This window comes from Dipodomys spectabilis, unplaced genomic scaffold (assembly GCF_019054845.1).
Source record: "Dipodomys spectabilis isolate Male_0828 unplaced genomic scaffold, ASM1905484v1 ptg000241l, whole genome shotgun sequence".
Classification (NCBI taxonomy): Eukaryota; Metazoa; Chordata; class Mammalia; order Rodentia; family Heteromyidae; genus Dipodomys; species Dipodomys spectabilis.
The window spans coordinates 4278437-4305897 of NW_024870918.1; the positions used below are offsets into that span (position 1 = coordinate 4278437).

The 27461-nt window shown below is 42.0% G+C and overlaps 1 protein-coding gene across 1 annotated transcript in view; it reads left to right on the forward strand.

The window, feature by feature from the left end:
* Positions 1-27461, forward strand: part of Pgm5 (phosphoglucomutase 5) — a 149690-nt gene that overhangs the window by 103590 nt on the left and 18639 nt on the right. Inside the window, exons 8-10 of the mRNA XM_042699375.1 lie at positions 5489-5624; positions 9874-10057; positions 26636-26770. Coding sequence (XP_042555309.1) covers positions 5489-5624; positions 9874-10057; positions 26636-26770 — 455 coding nt within the window. The remainder of the gene's footprint in view (positions 1-5488; positions 5625-9873; positions 10058-26635; positions 26771-27461) is intronic.

Sequence of the window (27461 nt, forward strand, 5' to 3'; positions counted from 1 at the left end):
ATTGGATGACAGGTGTCTGAAGTAACTGAGCCCCATGACAGGGGCTTTGCTGCTGATCTTAGAAGCAACGGCTCTTGCCTGTAATTCCTCTCTAGGAATAAGCGTATAGATGCATATGCCACCTGTCATTTCTGGGTCCAAGAAATGCATGTGCCAAATGTGCATGCCTCTTAAAAATGAGCAGGGACCTCGTGGAGCAGGTGGTCTTTCCTGTTGGATGGTGAATGTCCTTCTTTGTCTGGAACTTAGAGGATTCTTGGGCTGTGGAACTTTTTGTGTTAAAATCGGGAAAGCTGTGGTCTAACCAGGATGAGTTGATCACTGCAAAAGGACATACATACAGGGGGAGCGGGGACAGACAGACAGACAGACAGACAGAGAAAGACAGAGAGAGAGCCTTGCACTGAAGCTGTCAGTTGCATCTGTTTGACTGGAGACTAGGGGGTCACTATCTGATAGCCTCAAATTAGAGCAAAATAAGGAAGAAAGTTAATTCACTCCCCATACCATGAGACTAGATGAAGTACCTTCTCCTCAAACAGCAGCCCTCAGCCCTGGCTGTAACCTGAAAAAAACCACCCAAGGAGCTTTTGGGAAAATACTGCCCAATTCCTGATTTGATTGGCCAGGGTGTGGGTATGTGTGTGTATGGGGAGGTATTAAAGTTCTGTGGGTGGTCCTATGGTGCCATCCAGGTTAGGGAATTGCTAACCATGTCAAAGCTCAGAGTCACCAACAGGTGCAACGTGACTTTGGCTTTTCCTAACTGACGCCTTGAGAGTTCCCTGACATTAGTTTCAGCTGTGATGATTTGACTGGGCAGCAGCCTGTGTGATGTCTGATGGACTCATCCACACTGGAATTTCTATTTGAAGAAACAAATTCCTTTGAGATGATTGGGCGTTCTCTTTATTTTCCCTTCGATTGCCCTCTTGGGAGAGGTAGTATCCTTACTGGTGTTGTGCCCTAGCCCCAGGACCATGGTTTTCCAGCCTGAGAAAACTCCAAGTTTAATTGGAGTAGAAAGGGAACCTTTTGATATTTGTGATGGAAAAAAGTAGACAAGTCCCACTTTCTAGGCCAATTCTTGTTGGAGTGTTGGCGGAGAATAGCCAAGCACCTTCCCATTGGTGCCCAGGTAAAGATGGCTGCTCTCCACCACTACTCCATGGGGTGGGCTTTGGATTGTGCTGGCCTGGACGCTCAAGGGCGTGTGGTACTTACAGGCTTTAGGAATTAGGGATCCATTTTCCTTGCCATGGCCTGAAGGAGACTCAGTCAGAAGAAGCAAGCTTCCAAAGACATGGAGGTGTTAATTCAGATTACATGCATGTTACTAAATCTGACAAGGCTGGATGTCACTGGGATCCAACTATACAACATTCTGAAAGGCCTGGTCTTAAATGTGAATTTGAATACACCCCACTGGTAAATTTAAAAACCTTTTTTCCTCACATACAAATAATAGCATGTTTATTGTAGAAATACCGTAAAGAGAAGAAAATCGCCTGCAATGCTACCACTTCTGAGCTGTCTCCTTACTGCTGATGGATTGCTGTATGCTTTTCTGTTTTTGTCTCTCCACCCACACATACGCACACACTTCCTACAAGTTATTGTTGAGGTGATGTTCAGAGGGGTTCCAGTTATCTAAGTCAGGTAATGAGTACATTTCTTTTTGGACCATGTCACTCCTTGTTATTCTCTTTGGATATACTGATTTTTCCCAGTTATTAAAATGGGTCTAAACATCATCATTTATTACTGAAGATTCTTTATTCAGTACTTTGTCTATGTGAGAACTGATATTTTTCTTCAGTGTTTCCTTCTTAGATACATCTATGAATGTCTTTTTGTGTTCAGATAAAGAAATAGAATCACTGGGTCCAAACATGAATATGACCCTATTGATCATAATTGTCGTATTACATTAACCCAATATACTCTTTTACACTGGTACTTTATCAGTACTACACATTGTCCTTTCTCCAAGCTAACCTTTGCTCATCTGACTATCCCTAAATGGTGCCCCCCACCCCCTTTATGGGCTTTGACCACAGTGAGGCTGTTTGTTGACCATTGCTATTTTCTCCTGAAAAGTACTTTCTTGAGATGGAGAAGTAATTCAGTGATACAGCACTTGCCTAGCATGTGTAAGATGCTGGATTTGTTACTCATCGACTGAACGAGTATGAGAGAGAGAAGGTGGGGGGAGGGAGAGAGAGGGAGAGAGAGAGGCTCATTTGTACCCAATTGTCTTTTGAGGTTCCTCTTTTTTTCTTATTGACTTACAAAAACATTTTTTAACGTAGACTATTGACTATATATGACAGATACATATATGTGTGTACATATCCTTATTTATGTAAACATCCCCCACCCATTTTGACTCTTTATAGAGGACATCATGTGGTATCTTTGTGTTTTCTTCCCTCCTTATTTAATTTACCTGTCACAGATATGTCGTTTATGTCCCTTAAAGATATTAAAAGGACCTCCCAAGACCCCTGTAGCACACACTGTGGTCTTCACTTGGAAACATCTGTGTAATTGTAGCCTCATTAACTCATGTCTTTATCTCTGCCTCTGACAATTATAAAGTACACAGTTAATTTTTACTTGATCGTAGGCCCCTTAAGAATCTTGGCAAATGTTTAGCTTGTAGGCAAAGATATCCAGGCCAGCTCACAAGTTACTCTGCAGTTGGCTACAATGGATTGAGGTGTTTTTTTTTTTAATTTTCTTTTAATCCACCTAAAAGAACTCTGTGTTTCTCTACCAGTAAATTCTGACAATCTTATCTTACACACTTAATAGCATCTAATGGTTCTCTCTCTAGGTAATGTGATCCAGCTGGGGATGTTTTTGAACAAAAGGGTATTTTTCTCTAGCCAGTAAGTAAAAGTGATTTTTCTCAGCTATAAAAGGACAAAAGGTTTTGAAACGATCGCACTGGGCAGGGTTTCCTAGACTTGTTGTTTTGGCAGTTGGCCATCTTTCTGAGACTGAGTCGTCCAAATTTCTTCCTTTTTTGTATCAGTGTGAAGAATTCACTGGCTGAGTCCAAAGTCACTTTGGGGTGTGATGATTAGTGTCCAGTGTCTTCTTAACCTAGATATAAGCCTAATGTGACATCCAACAATGCCATCAGCAGATCACGGATCAGTGCGTTAAGAACTAACAACATGACTCTTTGTCTTTTTGACTTAAGTAACGTCACTGCTCTCCCAGGGTTGTATATTTTCCCTTTTAAGAACAAAAAACATTTAAGCATTTAAAATGGTAAGTATAAGAATGGTGCATGGGCTGTAGCTACAGGGAGACACCATGAAAGACATTTAAGTTAGCTAAAGATTTGTTTCATCCTATTTAAAAATGAGTTTAGCAACTTTGTGACATGGTTCTCACTTGCTGATTTTCTATTTATGTTTTTCACAGTCCTGGAAGCCAAGAGCACTGTTCTCTGTTGTTCCAGTCCTATTTCTTAAGACATTACTGCTACTAGAGTCATGTGTGTGTGTGTGTGTGTGTGTGTGTGTGTGTGTGTGTGTGTGTGTGTGTGTGTGTAACAGAATAATTTGTCTCCAAGTATGTATTGAGGGATCAACATGAACATTGACTCAAGAGCCTGCCATTTTTTTAGGGACAAGGTATCACTGGTCTTAAACTAAAGATCTTCCTACTTCAGCTTCCTGAGTAGTTGGGATTACAGGTACATGTCCACAGGTCCCAGAGCCTGCTCTTTTAAAGGCTATAATATTGATGATGATGTGACCATTTTACAAAGAAGCAGAGGCACAGTTCTGTGCCTCTTGGAGTAGCCGAAGATGATTGAAATCCTCATTCCTAAGCCTTCCTGAAGCTTTTCTCATACAACAACTGATCCTTTGACTTCAGGGCTTTTACCCACTTTAGAGGAAGCATGCAACTGACCACCCAAGAGATGCTTCAGTGGTCCTGCATCATGTTTCTAGATGAACTTCTTACTGGACGCTTCTTGTTTAGACTTTACTCTTCTATTGTGTGTACATATAATAAGACTGACCTCTCTGTCCTATAATATACAAGTAGCTTCAGGATTTGGCTTTCAGGCTCCTTCCTGCCTCAAAGACTTTGCATTTGCTGACCCGTGGCTTGGAACACTCTCTCCCTAGACCTTGGCATGGACAACTCCTCCTCAAGTGTCAGCTCAGATTCTTTATCTCAGTGGGCCTGACCCAAGTGACCTGTGTTAGTCTTCTAGGGCTATCTCTACACGAGCTGAGTGCCTTAAAACAATAGAAACTTATTCTCTCTTAGTTCTAAAGGCCAGGAATCCAAAGCCAAGGCGTTGGTAGGACTATTTCTTCACAGGCTCCAGGGAGGGTCTTTGCTTACCTCTTCAGTTTGTGGCGGCTCGATGCTTTCCTTGGCTAATGGTAGTAGAACTCCCATCTCAGATTCTCTCCCTCTGGATCATCTCTCTCCATTTCTCAGTGTCTTTTCTCCTGATAAGATCCCTTGTTCGCCAGGCACCAGTTGCACATGACTGTAATCTGAGCAACTCAAGAGGCTGTGAACTGAGGATCGAGATTTGAAGCCAGCCCTGGCAGGAAAGTCTGTGAGACTCTTATTTCTAATTAGCCACAAGAAGCTGGAAGTAGAGCTGTGATTTAAGTGGTAGAGTGCTTGGCTTGAGCATAAAAGCCCAGGGACAGTGTGACCAGGCCCAGAACTCAAGCCCCAGGACTGGCAAAAAAAAATTTTTAAATTGAAAATAAAGATAGATAAATAAACTATTGTTACTGGGTTTAGGGTTCACCAAGATAATCCAGAATAATTTTATTTCTTGGATATCTAACCTAGTAATACCTACAAAGACCATTCCTCCCAAAAGAATGCATCTGATGGGATCACCATTCAACTTTAGATAAAGGAGTATTTGTCGCTGTTATTTTCTGTGACATAGGCATTTCAATTTTTTTAAGTACTGGCCTTTATTTGTCGCATTTTGGTCTTTTATCTGTCTTATTTTTCTTTTGCTTGTTTCTCTCTAGTTAAGTTCAAATTTTTGAGTAAAGGGCATTTTACTACTATATCTCTAGGCCGTAGAGCAAGGCTCAGTACATTGTTGGGATCACCAAGTCTTCACTAAATAAAAGGATGAATTAACGATACCATTGTGCTGATGCAGTCAGCTACGCTCTTCAATTTCTTCAACAGTCTCTAGGATTTTACTGTGTTTTTGTCAACATTCTATGTTGTTTGTTTTTCACTTGCCTATTTTTGGAAAAACAAATATATTGTGGGGCATGTACTTTACACAGTGACAGATGTAACCGATCATTTCAACATAGCCTTCAGTTATTAATTGGTCTTACTAGTTTCTTTTGCTTTTGCTTTATACTCTCAACATTCCCACCTCCTCCAGAACTCCTTCCTCTTCCATGTCTCTTCAAAGTACTTCCCAGAAAAGATTCTACAGCAGAATCTTTCTTTCTCCCCTTAGGGTCTGATCACCTCCGAGAGAAAGATGGCCTCTGGGCTGTTTTGGTCTGGCTGTCCATTATTGCTGCCCGGAAGCAGAGCGTGGAGGAAATTGTTCGAGACCACTGGGCCAAATATGGCCGCCACTATTACTGCAGGTAAGAAGGGGAAGGGCCTCTGTATGTCCCCAGGGCAGCTGTGTTTCCTATAGCTGATGTTTTCTATAACTGTTGGGCTACCACTTTAAGAAAGAGACATCTTTCAGAAACATCAGAGGGAGCAAAAGCCAGGAACTGAGTCACTCTAATAGGTGGGTCAATGGCTACCAACAGACAAACGTTGTGCCTCCCCCGATGTAATCCCTTCCTCAGTGCAGATGAGGTGGGCAGCCCTATCAGGAGACTATCTGAACCACAGAGCGTTGAGAGTCATGTGGTAGCCATGTTGGCTCTGAGAGTCACGCAGTCAAAGCATAGTGTGTATCAAGGAAGGACCTGACGCAGAAGCTGCACTGGGTTGAGGTGTTGTTTGTATTGCTCTCCTTACCCTTGACTTCTCTTCACACTGATGGTCAGAAAGAAGTCCATCTTAAGATGCCAAAGCTGGCACCCCCTGGGAGGGACCACATGTCTCAAGAGCCCCAGATATTTTTATGGAAATAGAAACAAGAAAGGGAAATACTAGCTAGGAAGAAGGCATGTGAAAACACAGTGGGTGGGGGTTTAAGATAGGTAGGTGGTCTCAGCGTCTTTCCTGTGGTTAAATAAGAGGAAGGAGGAATGTTCTAGAGGCATGGTTGCTTGCTAGGTTTGGGAACCTACATTTCTCAGGTATGCGTACGTACTATTAAGCCATGGTTAAGGATAGGATGTGAACTGTGGAGGAAGGGGTTTGAGGCTAGTCTCAGAGACTATAGGCATTTAAAACAAGGAGGTTGTTTTGTTTTGCCTATGAATCATCAAATGCTTTGGGTGTTCAGTTGTGTTTCTGGAGCTTGAGAGGCAGAAAGAGAGCTTTAGATTTTTCCCTTATAAGGTGATTGTTTCTTCTTTGGGGAAGCCATTTACTTAGATAGCTATCAGAGAATAAGGAAGACTATGATAGTGCTTATTAATCTTAAGGAGATTGCAGTGTTCTGGGAAACAGCAACACCATAATATTCTTGGTCCCTGTTTAGTTGAGAAGGCTGGGAAAGTGGCTTTCAGACCACCCCAAATGATTCATTGCATCATGAAATAGGGATTCTCAAAACAGGTATAAACTTGTTTTACACATCAGTACTTCTACCAAGTATGACCCCCTGATTCGTGTGGAGTTTTATTTATTTTGCATAGCAAGGGTTAATCAGTACATGGAATTCTTTATTAAGTTTTTCCAAAATAATTCGAACTGATAAAACATATTGTGATTGCCAACCTCTGGCTTAATGTGATGATTTTGAGTCACGGATGCCTTCCTCATAATTTGTGGAATAATTATCTAGATTCCTTGCCAGTGTTTTGAAGAAATGGTGTTATGAAAGGCATATTTATAATATAGTTTATTTTTGTGGCCAAGACCTTACAATGTTAATCACCTTTCTCATAACAGATGCCATATTAGAGCATAGTATGCAGAGCAGATTTAATTTCTTGTAGGACATTAAATTATGTCCAAAAAGATCACTGAGATAAAGAAAAGGGGAGGAAGGAATAGGTAGAACAAAAGATAAACATTCCCTTCAACCCCAGCAGATGGCAAGTGGGAGGTTTTTGAAATAAATGATGACCAGCCTGACAAATTTCTTTGCAGGGAGGAAATCATAAAACAATTTTGATTTAACTAATACAATCCCTATGGTTGTATCTGAGAAAATCTCCCACATAGTTTTCCTTGTCTAAGTAGCCCTAGAAACAATTTTCCATTTGAAATTGTGTTGCTGCATGTGGTAGTGATGGCTGGAGGGGGAAATGTTAGGTAATAAAGAGAGGGTGGCTCTAGGACCTGCTTGTATATGAATATGAGCATTGAAATGGCTGGTCCGAGCATGAGCTCAGCCATAGACTGAATGTGATCTATTATCCATTAGTGGATTGTCTCAATTTTGAATCTCCTTCAGCACTTAGCTATCTCCTGATTGTCCTATCCCATCTTCCTGGCCCCTTGAGTTAACTCTTGTTTTTGTTTTTGTATTTTTTTTTTTTTTTGAGACGGGTTCTTGCTACATAGCCTAGGTTGGATTTGAACTTATGATCCTCCTGACCTAGCTTCCCAAGGGCCAGCATTATAAGTGCATATCATTGGGCCCAGCTCTTGCTTGGGTTTTAACTTCCTCAAATGACAGTCTTTAAGGAGACTCTAGAGTCATAGCACTTGTGTTGATAGTATTCTAAGGCGTTCTCTGTTGTTTTGTTTCTGAAGCTGGGGAAGAAACACTTTGCATAAAAGGAAGAGAATAAAAAGGGCTATAGACACCACTGGCCATGAGGGCATTCTCTGCCCTGATATTTACTGGATATTCCCTTAGAAAGAATAATGTAATAACAACTATTGGGACTTTCCTTCTTTTGCTTTGCTCTGTGAAGTTATGTGAGATTCCTCCAGAGCCACTGGCCCTAGCTGCCCCAGCTTGAGTTTCTTTTGTAGATCAGACCTCCTGCATGTCAGTAGCTCTCAGACAAGACTAACTGATGTTAGGAGAGACTAGACAGTTTCCGGATTAGAAGTAATTAATAGATTTTAAGCTCTGATACCTTGCACTGAGCCAACAGATTGGTTTGCATTATCATATTTTAAATCCTACAACAACAAATGAGCAAGGAGTAATAGTCCTTTTCCCCTTCTAATCATTGCCTGGCCCCGCTGTTCTGTTTGATGCCAATGGTGATGCTTCTTCCAACTTTTCAAGAGAATTTGACAGTATCTTCAGTTCATCTCTCCTTCTCTCTTTGCCTCCCTGTCTCCTTGCCTCTAATTCATCCTCTATTCCAGGCTAGTAATCTAGATAGCCCTTACCATGTTTCAGAAGTAGCAAGAATGAGAGCTGAGATCTGTATCCTCCTGACTCATGTTCTGTGGGTAGAAACAGATAATAAGTAAACAAATATAGAAACAAGATAAATATTAACTGGGATATATGTTAACTGGGATATGTATTAACTGGGATATATATCTCAGTTATATAATATGTACTATTATATAATATATAATATACTTATATATAGTATATTATGCTATAATATACTATATATAAGTATATATATACTATATATAAGTATATATAGTTATATATATAAACATACTATTTATATTATATAATATATACTATATTATATTTACTATATATAATATATGTATACTATATATAGCATATATATAATATACTATATATAGTATATATTACATATAATATATATAATATAATAAATATAATAACATAATATATATTATATATAATCTATATAATATATAATAAATATAATATAATACATATAATATAATATATATAATGTATAATATATAATATATAATATAATAAATATAATAATATAATATATATAATCTATATTATATATTATATAATATAGATTATATATAATATATATAATATATATAATTAATATATAATATATTATTATATATTATATAATATTATGTAATTAATATTATATAATATATAATAATATATTATATACTATATATAGTATATTCTATATTATATAATAGTACATATTATATAACTGAAATACATATCACAGTTAATACTTATATATTATATTATATTATATAAATAGCATGTTTATTTTATATATTATATTATATTTATATATAATATATTTATATATTTATATAGTATAGATTAACTGTAAATATATATACATATATATATATATATATATATATATATATATATAGGGATGAGCCATGGATAGGAATAAATACTAGGATGATGCCTGCTCAGGAAGATATTTTTTAGAGGTGATGTAGGTTTGAAGATTGAAAGAAGATGATCCAGCTCTGGGAATGTTCCAGACCTAGAGGAGTAGAGAGACAGCTGAGGTAAAGGAAACAAAGAGCAGGGACAAAAGCTGGGGACAGGAAAGGGTGACGGTCACTAAGGGTTGAGGAGGAGGCCTGATGGCTACAGCAAGTGAACAAGGATGAGCAACCAAATCATGCCACTCCTGTTCTGAAAGCATTTAACATACCAACCACAGCCCTCCCCCGCACACTTGACTTAGCATTGCTCTTCTTCTCATCCTTGCAAGGACATTTTGGAAGAGCGGAAATGAGGTACGGCTCCATTTCTGTGCCCTCATTTCCTGAAATCACAACCAATGTCTAGGTGCCCTCAAGGGGCCCATTTAGTTGCTGGTTCTCTCTGACTGGGTTACTTATTCTTCCTGTATCCTACCTTCCTTTGCCTAGGTTTGACTATGAGGGGCTGGAGCCCAAGGCAACTTATTACATTATGAGGGACCTGGAGGTCCTGGTCACAGACAAGTCCTTCATCGGCCAGCAGTTTGCTGTGGGGAGCCATATCTACAGTGTGGCAAAGACAGACAGCTTTGAATACGTGGACCCTGTGGATGGCACCGTGACCAAGAAACAGGTACGTGCTCAGGGGATCACCCGAACAGGTTACCAGGAAGAGCTGATGGGAAAATTATCCCCGCCCCCCAATGGGAGATACCAGTTGGGGACAACCTGTTCAGTCCTTCATCTCGCACAGGAGAACTTTGCAGCCAGGAAAGAGAAAGTCCTCAATGATGTCAGCTCCATAGTTAGTGTCCAGCTAGTTAGAACTAGGACTCCTTGTCTAGTATTGTTTCCCCTAAGTAACTCATAGACTGACGTCTCAAAGGCAACATTTCCTTCTCCGATATTTGCAGCCTACAAGAGCAAAGGTGGTGGCCATATTGGGTGATTGGTTCAGAGAGATTTCTCAAGAGCAAAAGATTCCTGTCCTTGGGGCCCGAAGGTACAAGTGGTGTGTCCCTGTCACTGAGAGTCATGGGAACTTGGACAGGTGACTTTGCTACTGGACAGAAGAAACATTTGGTTAATTTGTGCAGAAAACCCAAAGGGAAGATGCATGATTGAGAGTAATTTTCACTGGTTAAGAAACAAAATATCCATGATTTTTATTATGTTCTTGTTTTTTGTGAATGGTGGAAGAAATGTTAATAGCTCTATGATTCCTTGTCTTCACAGCTTTGTTTATTATTGATTATGGCAATACTTGACCAATCCAGGAGCACAACGTAGATGTTAAATTATTTACAGTCTAAATCATGCCACCAGTAATATTTGATGTTCAATCTCTAAATTCTTATGTTTTTAATATGTTTTTTAGAAGTGAAGACAATAAAATAGTCTAGAAGCTTTAGGTCTGGGAAATAGAAGTCATGTGACTACTGCTGGGTTTTTTTGTTTGTTTGTTTGTTTTCCAGTCCTGGAGCTTGAACTCAGGGCCTGGGTGCTGTTCCTAAGCTCTTTGTGCTCAAGACTAGCACTCTACCACTTGAGCCACAGCACCACTTCCAGCTTTTTCTGAGTGGTTTATTGGAGATAAGAGCATCACGGACTTTTCTGCCTGGGCTGGCTTTGAACCTTGATCCTCAGATCTCAGCCTCCTGAGTAGCCAGGATTAGAGGCATGAGCTACTGGTGCTCAGCTGGCCACTGCTGTATTTTTTTTTATCAGACTCATTTTGCCTGTACCCCCTGTGTTATAGGAACCCCTATCTTGTAGATACCCCAACTTCCAATGCCTCCTGATACCCTCTCTGGTCTACTTAGGGATCAGGCACCTCCATCACATTATCAGCATTTCATTCTAGAAGCTCTTGTATGGCCCAATGAATGGATTATAGATCCAATGTGGAAAGAAGAGGGGAACAGAGGAAACACTGTCTAGAAGACTCAGAATCAAAACATGCCATTTGACAGCTGTGACTTTGGAAAAACTTTGGGGAATCTGCCTGATTTCTTCGCCGCTGCCACCGCCGCCTCCTCCTCCTCCTCCTCCTTGTTTGTCTGAGATTTGGATCTAATGTTTGTGCTCAGTGGCTGGCTCTCTACCACCTGAGCCGTGCATCTAACCCTGGCCTCATTTCTTTGAAACCTTAGTTTCTTCCTCACCTGTGGAATTCCCATCCCACAGAACTCTCTTGGAAATGGATTGGAATAATCTATACAAAGCTCTCAGCTCTCCTTTTTATTTTTTTTAATGGGCTGAACATAACTCATTTTTATAGTTGTGGTTTCTTATTTTTCCCACCAGGATAGCTGCTTATAGACAGGACTGAATGTTCTCAGCAGTACCAGCAGTGAATCAGACTTTGGAGAAGAGAAGTCAGGAGCTCAGCTGGTCTCACTGAACCTTGGAAAAGTATTTTCCAGTTTTGTACCACATTCTCGTTTTCATTTTATACAGGGCACACTTTCCCCAGATCCAAGGCTCACTTTGTTTTTTGATGCCTTAGGATTCAAGAGACGTGAAATAGGTACTTTGTAAAGAATTCTTGGGAGGGTTTTGCTCACAAGAGGAGGAAGGTTTGGAAACCATCCTTGGAGAGATTGGTCTAGTCAGGGCTAAGTTCTGGACTTTATCTGGTTATCAGAAGCTTGTCTGTGGAGCCAATTTGCTTTGCTGTGTAAGGCAGTATTTCTCCACCTTATTTCTTTCTCAGTGCACTCTGCATCTCGATACTTTTTTCTTGGATGTTCTCCAACCGTTCCTATCGGCCCAATTCCTCAGCTGAATCTCCAATCATGACATCAGTTTCTTCCATGTCCCCCCCGCCCCCCACTCTACAAGTACAGATACTGGTTTCCTCTCTAACTCCAGAATTTATTGATTTCCCCCCTTTCTATAATGTTCCATTTGATCCCAAATGTGGCTATAAATAGATAAGCGTTACCAGGATTTGCTTTTAGGAAATTTTCTAGGAAAGAAACAAAGAAGATTATTGCTCATTTCCCCAGATTTTAGGACTCTGATGACATCTTCGTTGGCTGATAGCCCTGAATCATGCTGGAACATCTCTGCTGGGCTGGATTTAGGGTATTGAGGGAGATAAGGGAGTAATCAACACTCATGGCATCTTGATTGTCTGCCAATCACAGATGATTCTTTTACTGCCATGAGTCCTGTTGGGGTCCTGTGCAGGGTCCGACCATGCAGCCCTGTGCAGTCCCGTGCGGGCTGCATAACTGGGCTGCTAGCACTCGTGGCATGTCGACACATGACCACATTTGATCCCCAGAATAGTTGAGCTTAGGACATACTTTGGGCAGTGTTGTGCAAAAGAAGCATACCTTTCGAGCAATAGATGCTGAAAAGACATACTTGAATTTCAACCAACTTATTTCCAAAGTGATCATTAAAAAATAACCTCGGTGCAGTCAGGCACCAAGGATGTATGCCAATAATCCTAGCCACTCAAAAGGCTGAAATCTGACCATCACAGTTCAAAACCAGCCATGCTAGGAAAGTAGATGAGATACTCACTTCCAGGTAAGGGCAAAGAAAGCTGGAAGTAGAACCGTGGCTCCAGTGGTAGAGGGCTAGGCTTAAGCTTAAAAGCCGAAAGAGATAGTGCCCAGGTCTTGAGTTCAAGCCCCAGAACTGGCATGCACACAGCAAAAGAAACTTGGTGCATTCACTAGATACTTATCAAGAGCCTACCAAATGTGCAATTGTGGTTTTTTCATCATACAGATTTTCAGTATAAACATATAACAAACAGCTTTATTGAGTTCGGATGTACATACCATACAGTTCATCCATTTGATTTCTATGTTTACAAAGTAGTACAATCAGAGTGACTGAAAGGGTGAGTGTCATGAATTGAACTTATCAATGGACATGTTAAATTGAAACTCCCTTGTACAACTATTTGAAGGCTATTTTTTGTCAGTCTTGGGGCTTGAACTCAGGGTCTAGGCAAGCTGTTCCTGAGCTTTTGTACTCAAGGTTAGCACTCTATCACTTTGAGCCACAGTTTCACTTCCAGTTTTGGGGGTGGTTAATTGGAGATAAGAGTCTTACAGATTTTCCTGCTCAGGTTAGCTTCGGACCACAATCCTCAGATTTGAACCTCCTGAGTAGCTAGGATTACAGGTGTAAGCCACCAGAGCCCAGCCAAAGGTAATTAAAAAAACAAAAACAAAACAAAAAGAAAACCCCGCCAACGTAGTGGGTGAACAAATGCAACAGTGATACTTACTAGACACTATGTTGAAAATGAACTATATAATGGGGAGGGAGGGAAAAACTGGGAGAAAATGAGGGAAGATTGATATTGTTCAAAAAGAAATGTCCTCATTACCTGACTTACGTAACTCTAACCCCTTTGCACATCACCTTGACAGTGACAACTTTTAAAAAGACCAAAAAATAAAAAATTAAAGTAGCTCAGTCATTTCACAACCAATGCTTAGACATATTTATCACCTCCAAATGGGGTCTTATATCTCCCGTCCACCCTTCTATTTCTCGACCCCTGCAGCAGTTTTCTTTTCTCTCTCTGTGGATTTGCCTGTTCGGGACATTTTACATCAATTATGGATTGCTCTCGATGTCTGGCTTCTCTTGGTATAATACTTGCAGGTAGGTCCATGTTATACTGAATGTCAGCAATGCAGTCCTTTTATTAGTAGTAATATTCCACGCATGTACAGATCCCAATTGTTTATCCTTTTATCAGTTGATGGGAATTTGCATTGCTCCCACATTGACTGTGATGAGCAGAGCTGCCTGTGGAATTTGTGACATAGGTTTTCACTTTTCTTGGGAGTGAAATTGCTCAGCCAAACCCAGCTACATATAACTTTAGAGTACTATTACTTTAAAATTACTTGCTGGGTGCTGGTAGCTCATGCCTGTAATCCTAGCTATTCAGGAGACTGAGATCTGAGGATGGTGATTCAAAGCTACCCTGGGTAGGAAAGTTGGTAAAACTCTTATCTCCAATTAAGCACCCAACCAGAAGTAGAGCTGTGGTTCAAAATGGTAGAATGCTAACCTTGAGCACAAAAGCTCAGGGACAGTGCCCAGGCCCCAAGTTCAAGCCCCAAGACTAACAAAAATATTTGTTTTATTTTAAATTTATTTTATAAATACTTTATTTTATTTTCAATTCAGATACAATGAGACTTGACCTCCATAGGGAACAATAAAAGTTTGCACCTTTGCTAGCAAAACCCAAAGAAAGCATGATGCAAAATGTGCATTTGCTGTGGGACATAGATTGTTATAGCTTTCCCTGCTATTCTACTGCCTCAAAATGAGACACATGGAGATATGAAGGCTGGATTTGTGACTTTGTGCACATCACTTAATGTCTCTGAGCCTCAGCTTGAGGGGTGTTGGCGTTAGTGGTAATTACCATGCAGGATAATGGAGAAGCATTGAGAAGAAAGATCTGTAAAACCCAGGTATAGTGGCTGTTACTAATCCATATTGAAAAAATGTTAGCTTCTTCCTCTGTCTGCATCCTTGACCTAGTAGGATGAGGGAAGGACAGGTCTTTCCTCTCCAAGCCTCTCCTCTCTTTTCCTCTCCTCTCTCCCATCTCTTCTCCCTGCTCCCTTCTTCCCTCTAGCCTTTCTTCTTTTCCCTCTTTCTTCTCTCCTTTTTTCTCTCTCTTCTCTCTTGTCCACAACATGTTATCAGGTAAATGTTCTTGAAAATAATCTTTGGTATGACCTAGCATTTAAAAAAAATTCTCAAATCTTCTTATTCCATTCTTAAAATATTTTGTAGTGAGATTTGAGGTTCTGATGGATGATCCTAAGGCTATGTGAGACTCTGAATGATTTCTTGTTTGGTTTAAACTTACTGAGGGAAAAAGTAGATAATAGGCCTGCTTTTCAAGTTTGTAAACAATTGCTTGCTATTGCTAATTTATATAGAATTATCTTTAAGCATAGCGTTTGGTTCCAGAATACCTCACGCCTCAGGACACAGCTGGAAAGTACATGAGAGTCTCTAAGTACAGTTTTGAAGTCAGAAGTCCTGGATGTGTCCCAAGTGTCAGTTATTCTGCCTATAATCCTAGCTGCTCAGGAGGCTGAGACCTGAGGGAGAAGACCTCTAAGCTAACCTGATGGAAAAATTCAAAAGACTTTTATCCCCCCAAATAACCAGCAAAAAATAAGGCTTGAAGCATGGCTCAAGTGGTAGAGCACCAGCATAGCAAGTGATAAGTCCCTCAGTTCAAATCCCATCTGCTATTCCTCCTCCTTTCTAAGTTATCTTAAGGCAAGGTATTGTATCTTTCTGTAATATCCTTATTTAAGACAATAAACATAATAAATGGTTATCTCAGCCAGGCACTGGTGGCTCATGCCTATAATCCTAGCTAGCCAGAAAGTTGAGATCTGAGGATTTCGGTTCAGAGTCAGCCCAAGCAGAAAGTCTGTGAGACCCATCTCCAATTAACCACCAGAAAACTGGAAGTGGCCCTATGGCTCCAATTGGTTGCCAACCTTGAACAAAAAGAGCTCAGAGACAGCGCCCAGACCCTGAATTCAAGCTCCATGACAGACCAAAAAAAAATAAAAAGGCTACCTCCTATAGCCATTTGGGGGAATTAAATAAATATACATGCAAATTCCTGGCATGTAACAAATACTCATGAACAGTTTAGTTATGTTGAAAGAACATCCTTGGAAGGGCTGGGAAGGAATAAAGCAGAGGGGCAGGCCACTTGCCTAGCAATTTGCCAGGCTTTGAGTTTGGTCCCTCAGTCCTGCAAGCAAAACAACAACAACAACAAAGGAGCATCTTTGGGAAAGAAAGGTTTTGGCCTTTCGGTAATAAGAAAAGCAAGGGGAAAAATTCATACAGTTTTGCAGAATATCATGCAAAGATAGGAGAAAGCCTCTGGCTTCTGACTCATCTCTAGCTCAAGTCAAACTCCTGTTTCTCTGCCTCCACCAAGTTACCCTCTCCCACATGCACCGACACATAGACTCTGATGCAAAGGAGAAAGGTCTTTTAAGGCAGTTTGGTCTCCTTGTATCCTTAATTTGAGGTCAGAATGAGGAAATAGATCGTGGAAACCAAGATGTTTCTCCATGCATCTCTGGACATACAGTAGAAATGCTTCTCCAACTGAAATGAAATGAAAATCCAGTTCTGTCCTAAGTCCTTGTGCAGCCCTTTGTTGTGGACAGATCAGCGAGGTCTGTCCTATCTGAGAAATCCTGTGAGGGCTGTTCAAGTTACAAGCAGGAAACCTTCGCGAACTCCACCGTGGACACAAATGTCCAGGGACCTCTTCTGCCACTCTGTGGCTGGTCAGGATTTACTGTGACCCTCTCTAAGGGTCTGGTACTTTAGTGATCCTAAGTGTTAAGAGGAACGTCAAGACATTCTTCTGCTAAACTGGGTCCAGACAGACCGTCAGATTTAGAAATAGCACTTTAATGATGTTTGGTTCCACTACAAGTTCTTCTGTGTCCTTTTGAGGACATAGCACTGTTATTCATAGGTAAGATCTAACCGCATGGGTGAGAAATGCTGGTTTCTTTAGATATGAGTGAGAAAAACAAACCAATGGCTGGTTCAAAGTAAGAGAGCAATGACTTGCTTACTGCTACAACTGCTGACTGGGTGAAGACATTCCAGAGTTTTCCGTGTAACCGGATAGAAAAGGTAAGAGCAAATGAAGCCCTTCCCTGAGGTCTGAGGGCGACCTACTCTTTCTTCAAAGATGAATTTGTTGTCTTATGTTTCCTCTGTGCCAGGCACTCTCCCCCCCCCCCCCCCGAATTTCCCAAGGAACGCTATCTCTACCAAGATGGTCTCATCTCTTCCCATTCTCCTACCTAGAGCCTAAACTCCTGGAGTTTCCACGCTGTATCTATACCTATGAGATTCCCCCAGCTCTAACAGAGGGAGTTTCCCAATCCTGCTACTGTGAGCTCACACTGGGAGATGACATACTGGTGAAGGGCATCTTCAATCGAGAGGCATAACCTATATTGTACAGAGTTGCTTTGAAAATGAGAAGCTTTGATCCTGCAGCAGTGAACATTTAAGCAACCAAGTCTTTTTTTTTTTTAAAGTAATGTAGTCAACTTCTGTATTTCTATAGCACACTCAAAAGTCATGTAACCCTAGCCTTGCTGGAGTCATTTGCAAGACAAGAGTTCCTCAGTGGAACTCTTCTGGTTAATCGGGAAGTCCTCATTCTCTTGCTTCTAGGTTATTGGTATTCCATTATTATATATTTCTTGCTCCTGGAAAACATTGATTATCTTCCAAAACGCCTTTGGGATTGTCTCCTAAAATGTCAGTGGGAGAATCCTAAAATGTACAGTAAGATTTTGAGCCGTCTCTTGTCCCAGTATGGTCAGTGACATAGTTAGGATGTGCTATGGATGTGCTAATGTCTTGGCATGGTCAGGAGGCTGACCAACACCCTTCAACACTATACAGAAGAGACAACTGCTGTCACCAGAGGCAAAGGAGGAAACTTGCTGCCTCTGGTTCAAGTGTGCTTGCACTCACAGTATGCAATGGGAACAGGGATCCGCCATCAGTGTGGCCAAAACAATGGGGGAATAAAAACACATTTCCATGGGTCCACCTTGGAAAGTGGAAATCTGGATGAGAACTCACTTCTAAGCCCTTTCCTCTCCAAGCAACCCTCCTCCCATCGTGTAAAGTGGGATTGGCTAGGCAGGTGTTTTCAAGAGCTTTTTAAGGAACCATTTCATCTCAATTCCTCCAGAGAGTTTTAGGTCCTAAGAGAGCTGATTGGGTGTGTTTGTTCCTCTGTTTTTAATGCTCCACCTAGATGAGAATTCTTCCCAAGAGCAGGGCGGCTCCTTATGGTGGAGCCATCAGTAGACTGTATTGGGATATATGTAGTCCACTTCCAAGACAGCATGTCTTCTGGTCTTCCTGAGTGGTACTGTCTCATCATTCATGCAAAGATACCATATGGACTAGCCGCCGCCTTGTTCCACTGCTTTTGAATGCACCCTCACAGTTAATTCTATGACTTAAGCCAAGAAAAATGGGCAATTCGACGTAATTTTTGGTGTGTAGAGAGACAGGTCTGTTCCATCCAAATCCCCTGCTTTATGGGCTGTATGCCTTCGTCTAGAAAATAGGCTTCAGATGTGGCTGAGCAATATTTTTACCTTGACACTTTCCAGATAAAATCATCCGGATTTCCTGCGGGAGATAATATCTGAGTTAGGTTCATGGCTTCTCTCTTTTCCAAAGCTATCCTGTCTCCAGGCTCACATGCTTCGAGTGGTCCAACTGAGTGGATATCTAGCATGTTGTACCAAACTCCAGGGCCATATGCTATTTTCCCCACCTCTGGAATTCATCATGCATTGGTATTTGGCTCAGACAGATGTTGCCAAATAGCTGTTGGTAATGTACAGTTCCATTTCCCTGCCTGTCTGCCACATGTCCTTGTGTCTCCAGAGCAACATCTGGCAGCTCTGCATGTATTTAGCAACTTGCACATTTCTCTGCATTGATTTATACAAGGGCTTTACAAAATAAAAAAAAAAAACCTAAACAACAAAAAATCCCGACATTCATTTATCAAACATTTATCAGATACTTACTCGCCATGAGGCACGGAGCCAGCTTAGGGACTAGGCAAAACATGTGACATATTGTTCTAACATTGCACACGTTGCGGGAAGAACCACATGTATTAATGGTAAATCCCTAACCTGGAGACCTAGATTGGAGTCTTCAAAGGCCTGTGTTCATTGAGCAAGTTTTTACACTGAGCTTTTAAAACTTGCTTTCTTTTCCATGGAAAGAGAAGATGGTAGCTGTGGTGCTGTGGCTCATGCCTAGGATGTTGAGCTCCGGAGGGTTGTAGTTTCAGGCTAACCTAGGCAAAAAGTTAGTAAGACCTTTCAACTCAACACAATACCTGGGCATGGTATGACATGCCTGTCATCCTAGCAACATGGGAAACATAACTAAGAAGGTTATGGCCCAGTACAGTCTGGAAATAAATTCAAGACTCTTATTTGAAACATAGCTCAAAGGCAGAAAGTACTAGAGCATAGCTCAAGTGGTAAAGTGCCTGCCTAGCCCTGCCTTCATACCCCACTACGGGAGGGAAATAATGGTCTTCAAAGGGTCTTCTTTTAGAATGCCAAGGATGTAATAGCTAATTTTGAAGATTTTTCTTGCCCACACAAACCAGTTATTGGCAGATACAGAACAGAGAAATGGTGAGAGAGTTCTGAGGTCATCAGTGATTTTTTTCAGGGGGCATGACCACATTCTTGAAGTTAATCTTAATTCTGCCTAACTTAAAAAAATGTTATGTACTGTTGCATCACAAATTATTAGTATGAAGATTTTAGTTAGCAATTGTGTGCAAAATCTGAGAGGTTTTCTCAGAGGTTTCTCATGAAATGTCTAACACCAGAAGAACTATGGTGTTTTCCTAGAAATGGACACTCTTTCCAACACTGGGTACATGTATGTAAGCCAGGCTACATTATTCTTTTACCTGGAGTTTAGAACGCGAAGGCTCAGAAAGCTTAAGTGACTGGGCAAATCCCGTCTGCCCTCAGCTGAAGAATCCTTGCCATATACTCTGTCTGACCTCAAAGTTAACTTTATCTTCTCATGGAAAACATTGAACTTCTGGTGGACATTCTCGCTACTATAACTACCACAGTTACAGAGGTATCATGAACTCCTTCATGGCTGTGCTGAGAATTCTGTGTAATTAGCACCGTCAGTGTTAGATGTTATGGTTGGTTCTGCTGCTGACTAGACCCTTAGGCAGAAACTCTCAGGACTCAGTGGCTGGCACTTTTGGCTGTTCTAACATCCTGGTCAGATGGTAAGGTATACATGGAAATCTAGATCTTACTGTTCTTAAGATGGACATGTTGCATGGATCAGGTTCTTGAAAGAAGAAGCAGATGATCCAGAAAAGACAGCCTACCACAGTGGTTCCTAGGCTGACATCAGTGTAGAATCAGCTGTTGAGCCTGGAGGATTCCCCAATGCCCTAAGGAATCTCAAGGAAGATGTTAATCAATACGAGTGGAGTCAGGGAAAGAGAAAGCAAGAGAGATAGTTATTCTGAGCAAAAATATTTGCACATCTGACATACCATGGAAAAACTCCTTGGTATAATTAAGAGAGAGAGAGAGAGAGAGAGAGCTGGGCTCTAGTGGCTTGTGCCTGTAATCCTAGCTACTCAAGAGGCTGAGATGTGAGGATCTCAATTCAAAGCCAGCTGAGCAGGAAAGTCCATGAGAAAACCGGAAGTAGAGCTGTGGCTCAAAGTAGTAGAGTGCTACCTTGGGCAAAAGAGCTCTAGACAGCACCCAGGCCCTGAGTCCAGGCCCCACTACTGACAAAATAAAAATAAAAAGATGAATGACAGGAGCGTAAAACAGGCTTTGTTGGGGGCGAGGCTCCAGTAGGAGCCAGGAATGGTAAAGAAGACCTTCCTTCCTTCCTTCGTCCTTCCTTCCTTCCTTCCTCCCTCCCTCCCTTCCTTCCTTCCTTCCTTCCTTCCTTCCTTCCTTCCTTCCTTCCTTCCTTCCTTCCTTCCTGTTTGAACTCAGGGCCTGGTGCTGGCTCCCTCATAGCTCTGTCACTCCAGGCTGCTAGTTTACCACTTGAACTACAGCTCTACTTCTAGTTTTTTGCTGGTTTATTGGAATCTCATAGACTTTTCTGTCCAAACTAGCTTCAAATCACAATCCTCAGATCCTGGGTAGCTAGAATTACAGGCACGAGCCACCAAGGTCCAGCTTTCTTCTAGCTAATTTTCAAAGTGCAGCAAATTTTGCCATTTGTCTAAGATCATGCAGCTGGCAGTAAAAAGTCACACTGGTTAACTTCATTTCTTTTAGTGCAAACTGATTTGCTTTAGGACATTTTGAGGAAATAAGGATGAGTGCATCCAGTGACAAACTTACCATAATGCCATATAATTTTTATTTTTGTTTTTGGCAATACTGGGGTTGAACTTAAGGTTTCTTTACCTTTTGGGACCCCTGTCCCTCTGCCTTTGTTTTTTTTAACCAGTTCTAGGGCTTGAACTCAGGGCCTGGGCACTGTCTTTGAGCCTTTTTGCGTTCAAGGCTAGCACTTTACCACTTGAGCCACAGAGCAACATCTGGATTTTTTGGAGTAGTTGATTGGAGATAAGAGTCTCACAGACTTTCCTGCCCAGGCTGGCTTTGAACTATGATCCTCAGATCTCAGTCTTCTTTTTTTTTTTTTGGGTCCGGTCGTGGGGCCTGAACTCTGGGCCTGGGCGCTGTCCCTCAGCTCTTCAGCTCAAGGCTAGCACTCTACCACTTGAGCCACAGCGCCACTTCCGGCTTTTTTCTGTTTGCTTATGTGGTGTTGAGGAATCGAACCCAGGGCCTCATGCATGCAAGGCAAGCGCTCTACCACTGAGCCACCTTCCCAGCCCCCAGATCTCAGTCTTCTGAGTAGCTAAGATTACAGATGTGATCAATAGTGCCCAGCTAGCCCTTTCCTTTTTTAAATAGGGTCTTATGTTTATGTCTGGGCTGGTTTGGCCATAATCATCCTAGTTAGGCTTTTAGCATAGCTGAGATGACCGGCATGCATCACTGTGCCCCAGCTTTTTATTGGTTGAGATGAGGTCTTGCAAATATTTTTGGCCAGGACTGTGATCCTCCTGACTTATGCCTCTGACGTTGTGAAGATTATAGACATGATCTAGTAGATCCTGTTCTATGTATTCCTTGGATCTTCCATAAGTACTCTTCAAGGTTTGAACATGAACCCCAGTTCACCATGAAGAATGTGAGTGTGTTCTCATTTGGCCTGGGGGTACTGACTGAAGGCGCAGGGAGGCCTTCGGGAACTCCTGGGTGGGGCCTCCAGTGTTGCTCCTTCTGTTCTGGAAGCAGCTGGGCATTCATTCAACAGATGTCTATGGTGGGTCTGCTGGGTCCCATCTTGACCTGGGCTACAATGGAAATGACAAATTTGGGAAAGGCTCTGCCCTCCCAGAACTTATCTGTGAAAGAAGGCAGAGCAGCACACGCAGCCGTTTAGGGTTAAGGCTGTGATGCAAACTTGTTTTAGATTTGCTCTGGCCTTGTCTTTTCAAGGGATTTGAGGCAGAAAAGAAACCAAACATAATGAAGTTGTTAGAATATAAATAAGACACAGAAATCAAGCCGAGGGAAGTACATGAATTAGAAAGGCACAGAACTGAGGAAGAAAAATCCATAGTTATGCAAGTCATAAGGATCCACTTGAACTGAACCTCAGGTTTGGCATTGAGTATCCTGGCAGCCATATTGAAAAGGGAAATATGGTTAGTTACAAAGCACTTACAGTCAGAAAGGAAAAGACCAGTTCCTCAGGGAAAGAAAGCCTTTCCTAACACTTGGCTCTTGACAACATGTCTCACGCACAGCTTCCTTCCGATGGTCTCTAAGAGTATTCCTATAGTGACTACAAAAGTAGATTATATAAGACAGGGCTGTAAAAAGTGCTCAGTGAGGACTGGGAAGGTGGCTCAGTGGTAGAGGGCATGCCTAGCATGCATGAGGCCCTGGGTTCAATTCCCCAGCATCATATAAGCAGAAAAAGCCAGAAGTGGCGCTGTGGCTCAAGTGGTAGAGCATTAGCTTTGAGCTGAAGAGCTGAGAGACAGCGCCCAGGCCCAGAGTTCAAGCCCCATGTTCAACCCTCCCCACCCCCCCCCCAAAAAAAAAGTGCTCAATGAAAGCAAAGGCATACAATAAAAGGCAATTGGCTAAGTCCCTGTCTGTCAGGAGCCGGTGGGCCATTCGATTGGGGCCCAGTATAGGCCAGTTGAATCTATGGCTAAAGTTAGAACACCTGGAAAATGGAGGGCTGGAACACCCTGAGAACATGCTTCATGAACTGTATTTCTCTGTACTGAGTTTTTCTGGCATAGGGGTGAAGAGTAAACTGGTCATTGTGTACATAATGTAGTGATTTTCATCAGAAGTCATCTGGGTATTGGATATTTTAGGGCTTGTGGACCAGATGATCTATCATAACTAACTGTTGTAATGCACAGGCAGTCATGCCAATGCATGCCAGAAGCGTGATTATGTCCCAGGAAAAAAATTTTTTTTTGGTTAGTCATGGTGCCTGAACTCTGGGCCTGGGCACTGTCCCTGAGCTCTTCAGCTCAAGGCTAGTGCTCTACCACTTGAGCCACAGCACCACTTCTGGCTTTTTCTGCTTATGTGGTGCTGAGGAATCGAACCCAGGGCCTCATGCATGCAAGGCAAGCAGACTACCACTGAGCCACCTTCCCAGCCCCAGTGTGCCAGTAAGACTTGATTTACAAAAGTAGGTGGCAGGTTAGATTTCCCCTGCAGGCAGTATATTGCCAACCCTTGGACTAACCTAAGAAGAGAAAGGAAAGTGACTTTCTAGTTTGGTTTTCATTGCAGTTAAGGAATGGCTAGGATTTGGCAAGCCTTGTTCGGTGGTGACTTTGTCCTTGCTGTTTAATGGATAGTAGCTGATGCTTCTTGCTGGAAAGAGCAAGGCTTGTTCTTGGGTTGGAAATTCATCAGGCGCTGTGAAGATGTATGCAGGTCTCAAAGCAATCCAATCCAGATATTTGCCCATGAAAGTGGCACTTGCTGGGGGTTATTGAAGCACTGAAATGGGGCGGGTCTAAAGAGCCTTGGATTCCAGGTGGTGAAGGGCACTCTCATGATTGTCCACACTTGGACCATCTCCCAAATAGCAGAACTCCATTGAGATCTCATGGTTGGTGTCCTGGGAAAGAGAGAAGAGGTGGAGCTATCTCCAATGGTCTGGTGTGTCATCATTTCAAGTGCAAAATTATCCTGCCTACCAGATGTTGATTGCAACCATCAATCATTTATGACTGTAGCAAATAATATAACCAATAAGAGGATGGCTACCCTCATGGGATCTCATTGTAAAAAGGCTTAGTTATGAGCAGATGACACATGGCGATGGTTTGTTACAATTTGAATTCTGAAGTCCTTCCCATCGGCCATAAACAAGTCTAAGAGGTCAATTGTGTAATAGAGGCGGAGTGTGGAAGGTCATCAGAAGAGGTGACCTCAAGTTATTTGTCATCTGCAACAACAGGTGTGTAATAGGTCAGTCTTAGAATTGCTCTAACCAGTGATTGGATAAGCCATACATGGTTTGTATCAGTTATAGATTGGTGTGACAGTAAAAATGTAGGCTTAAATAAATGCAGCTTCCAAAGAGTTTGTGAAAAATAAAACAACCACTGACAACAAAAACATTGCTGTAGCTGGGCTCCAGTGGCTCACACCTATAATCCTAGCTACTTCAGATGCTGAGATCTGAGGATTACAGTCAGGAAAGTCCTGAGATTCACCTCTAGATTTAACCAACACAAAAGCCAGAAGTGGAGGTATGGCTCAAAAACACCAGGCTTTAGCAAAAAAGCCAAGCTAGAGTGTGAGGCCCTGAGTTCAAGCCACAGGGCTAGTACCACCCCTCCCCCACAAAAAGTAAAACCATTGCTGAGCACTTCGGGGGCTTTGTTATTGTTAGTTTGGACATAATTTGGTACATGTTGCTCTTTGAATCCTAGATCATTCATTCATTCTCTCCATTTTGTTGACTATTCCTCTCTCCAGCAGCAAAAAGTAGTTAAGAAGATGGCTTCTGATTATTATAGTAGACAGTTCCAGGCTTATGGATGGCAAATTCTGTGTCTTCATATGCTCAAGACTTAGCCCAGTTCCTAACCTATAAGGACCAATGTTTAGTGGTCAACGAATGAATCCCAAATTCTGTCTTCCTGTTCACAAAGCTATAGTGTAACTGGTTGCCAGTTAAGGAAATGGCGCTTATTTGTTTTGGTTGAACCACTCTAAAAGACCATAGCATTTGGTGTGGGAATGGGGACAGAATTTGCCTATACAAGCTGAAGGCTATTCAGAGAGAATCACCGAGCCTGATCCCTCCCTCCCCCAAGGCTCACCAGGTGGGGTAGGGGTAAGAAACTGGTAGTCAGACTTATGCAGCAGATATGATACAATTGTAATAACAGATTATTATTCATAAGCAAGATTTGAAGCCAGAGAGGGCTCAGAGACAGATTGCTTAGGAAAAAGGTCTGATAACCAAACCACCTGAGACATGTTCTCAGACATCTACCTGACATTTTATTCTTTATTTTTCCTTCCCCTGGCCCCTGGCAATATTCTTATAGACAGGAATTACTTTATGACTCAGGAGACAGGTTTTCCTTCAGCAGATGATAGGATCTGATCTTATGGTCGTGATTTTTAAATGTCCCTCGTCACTGAAGGGTAGAAATATAGACATTAGGGACATTGGGCGCCAACAACAAATGAATCTTGGGCAGCAATAGTAGGTGTGGCCATCACTGTGCCCTCATCTCACCCTGGTAGCTAGGACTAAGAAGGAAGGAGAAGGAAGGAGAAGGAAGGAGAAGGAAGGGGAAGGAGAGCTAGATGGGACCCGCAGAGCTCGGCATTTTGTTATAGGTAGGGCTCTATTGTTACCAGAAGAATATAGGAATGGGATGGAGAGGGGGAAAGGGGGCTGGAAATGAACTTCAACATTATGTTGAAGCAGCCTTAACCTTAAAATGGGTAAGTTTTTGGCATGGTGGTGCACACCACCCAGACATGCCAATCTCAGCATTTGAAGGCAGAGGCAGAAGCTGAAGCGTGTGAGTTCAGGGTCAGCCTGGGGTACATAATGAGACCCTATCTCAAGAATCAAAGCGAAACAAAACAGGGCCATTTTTCTTATTGACTACTCAATAAATTGCTTACTCCCATTGCATCCAGAGAACTTAGACCTAATGAACTTTGGCTCTGGGAACATTTGCGAAATGTCTTCCTATTCTTGTTACCTCTACGTTCTGATGCTCATGGTACCAAGACCAAGAAAACCTGAGCATCTGTTTCTTGTTTTGCTCCTAACCTCCCACCAACATCAGGCAGAGACAGCAGAAACAGAATAAAGACACAAAAGATACCTTAAGGAGCTTTTAAGTTTACCACATAGCCCAACTTGAGGTCTGATTGGCAGTTGTCATCACCTTGATGAGTTTTAGGTCATAGAGTGACTCTGATGTCCACTGAAGGTATCATTTCTGTGTTGTTCATTCTTATTCATTCGTTCATTTGGATGTTCTCCATCTCAGGGTTTGAGGATCATTTTCTCCAATGCATCAAGACTCATCTTCCGGCTCAGTTCCTCCAGTGGTGTGCGGGCCACCATCAGACTCTATGCGGAGAGCTACGAAAGGGACCCCAGTGGCCATGACCAGGAGCCTCAGGTATTACAGTAATGGGTATCTCATCATCCCTAGAAAATGGAGAGTGCTCTCCACGTTCTTATATCTGGAAAGATAGCATTGAGAGTGCTGACTGAAGGCAAGTTGAGTGTGACTTTGAATACATTTAAGTCCACTTTGCAGTGTTTAAAACAGAATCCTGCTGGGCACCAGTGGCTCACTTCTGTAATCCTAGCTACACAGGAGGCTGAGAACTGAGGATCGTGGTCCAAAGCCAGCCTGGGCAAGAAAGTCCATGAGACTCTATGTCCAATTAACCACCAGAAGACCAGAAGTGGTGCTGTGGCTCTAGTGGTAGAGCGTTCCCCTTGAGCTGAAGAGCAGAGGGACAGCGCCCAGGCCCAGAGTTCAACCCCCATGACCTACAAAAAACAAACAACCAAAACACCAGAAACCTATCACTCCCTTAGCATCTATAGTAAAATCACAACATTTCCCAAACAACTCGTGCTCTTCTACAGTGTCACTGGCATGACAGTAAGAAAAGGCATTGTGTAAAGATGAATTAAAATTCTGGGTTAAAGCAGGAGCAGGCAGAGCAGGTGGCAGCCTTCCTCCCTGGGGCTTTCCTCTAACCATCACAGGCTTTCCATGCTGAAGATAAGGGTTAGGCTGCCAGAATCATTTGCTAGTGAGTACATTTTGCCCAAGATAGTACCAAATCATGCCATAA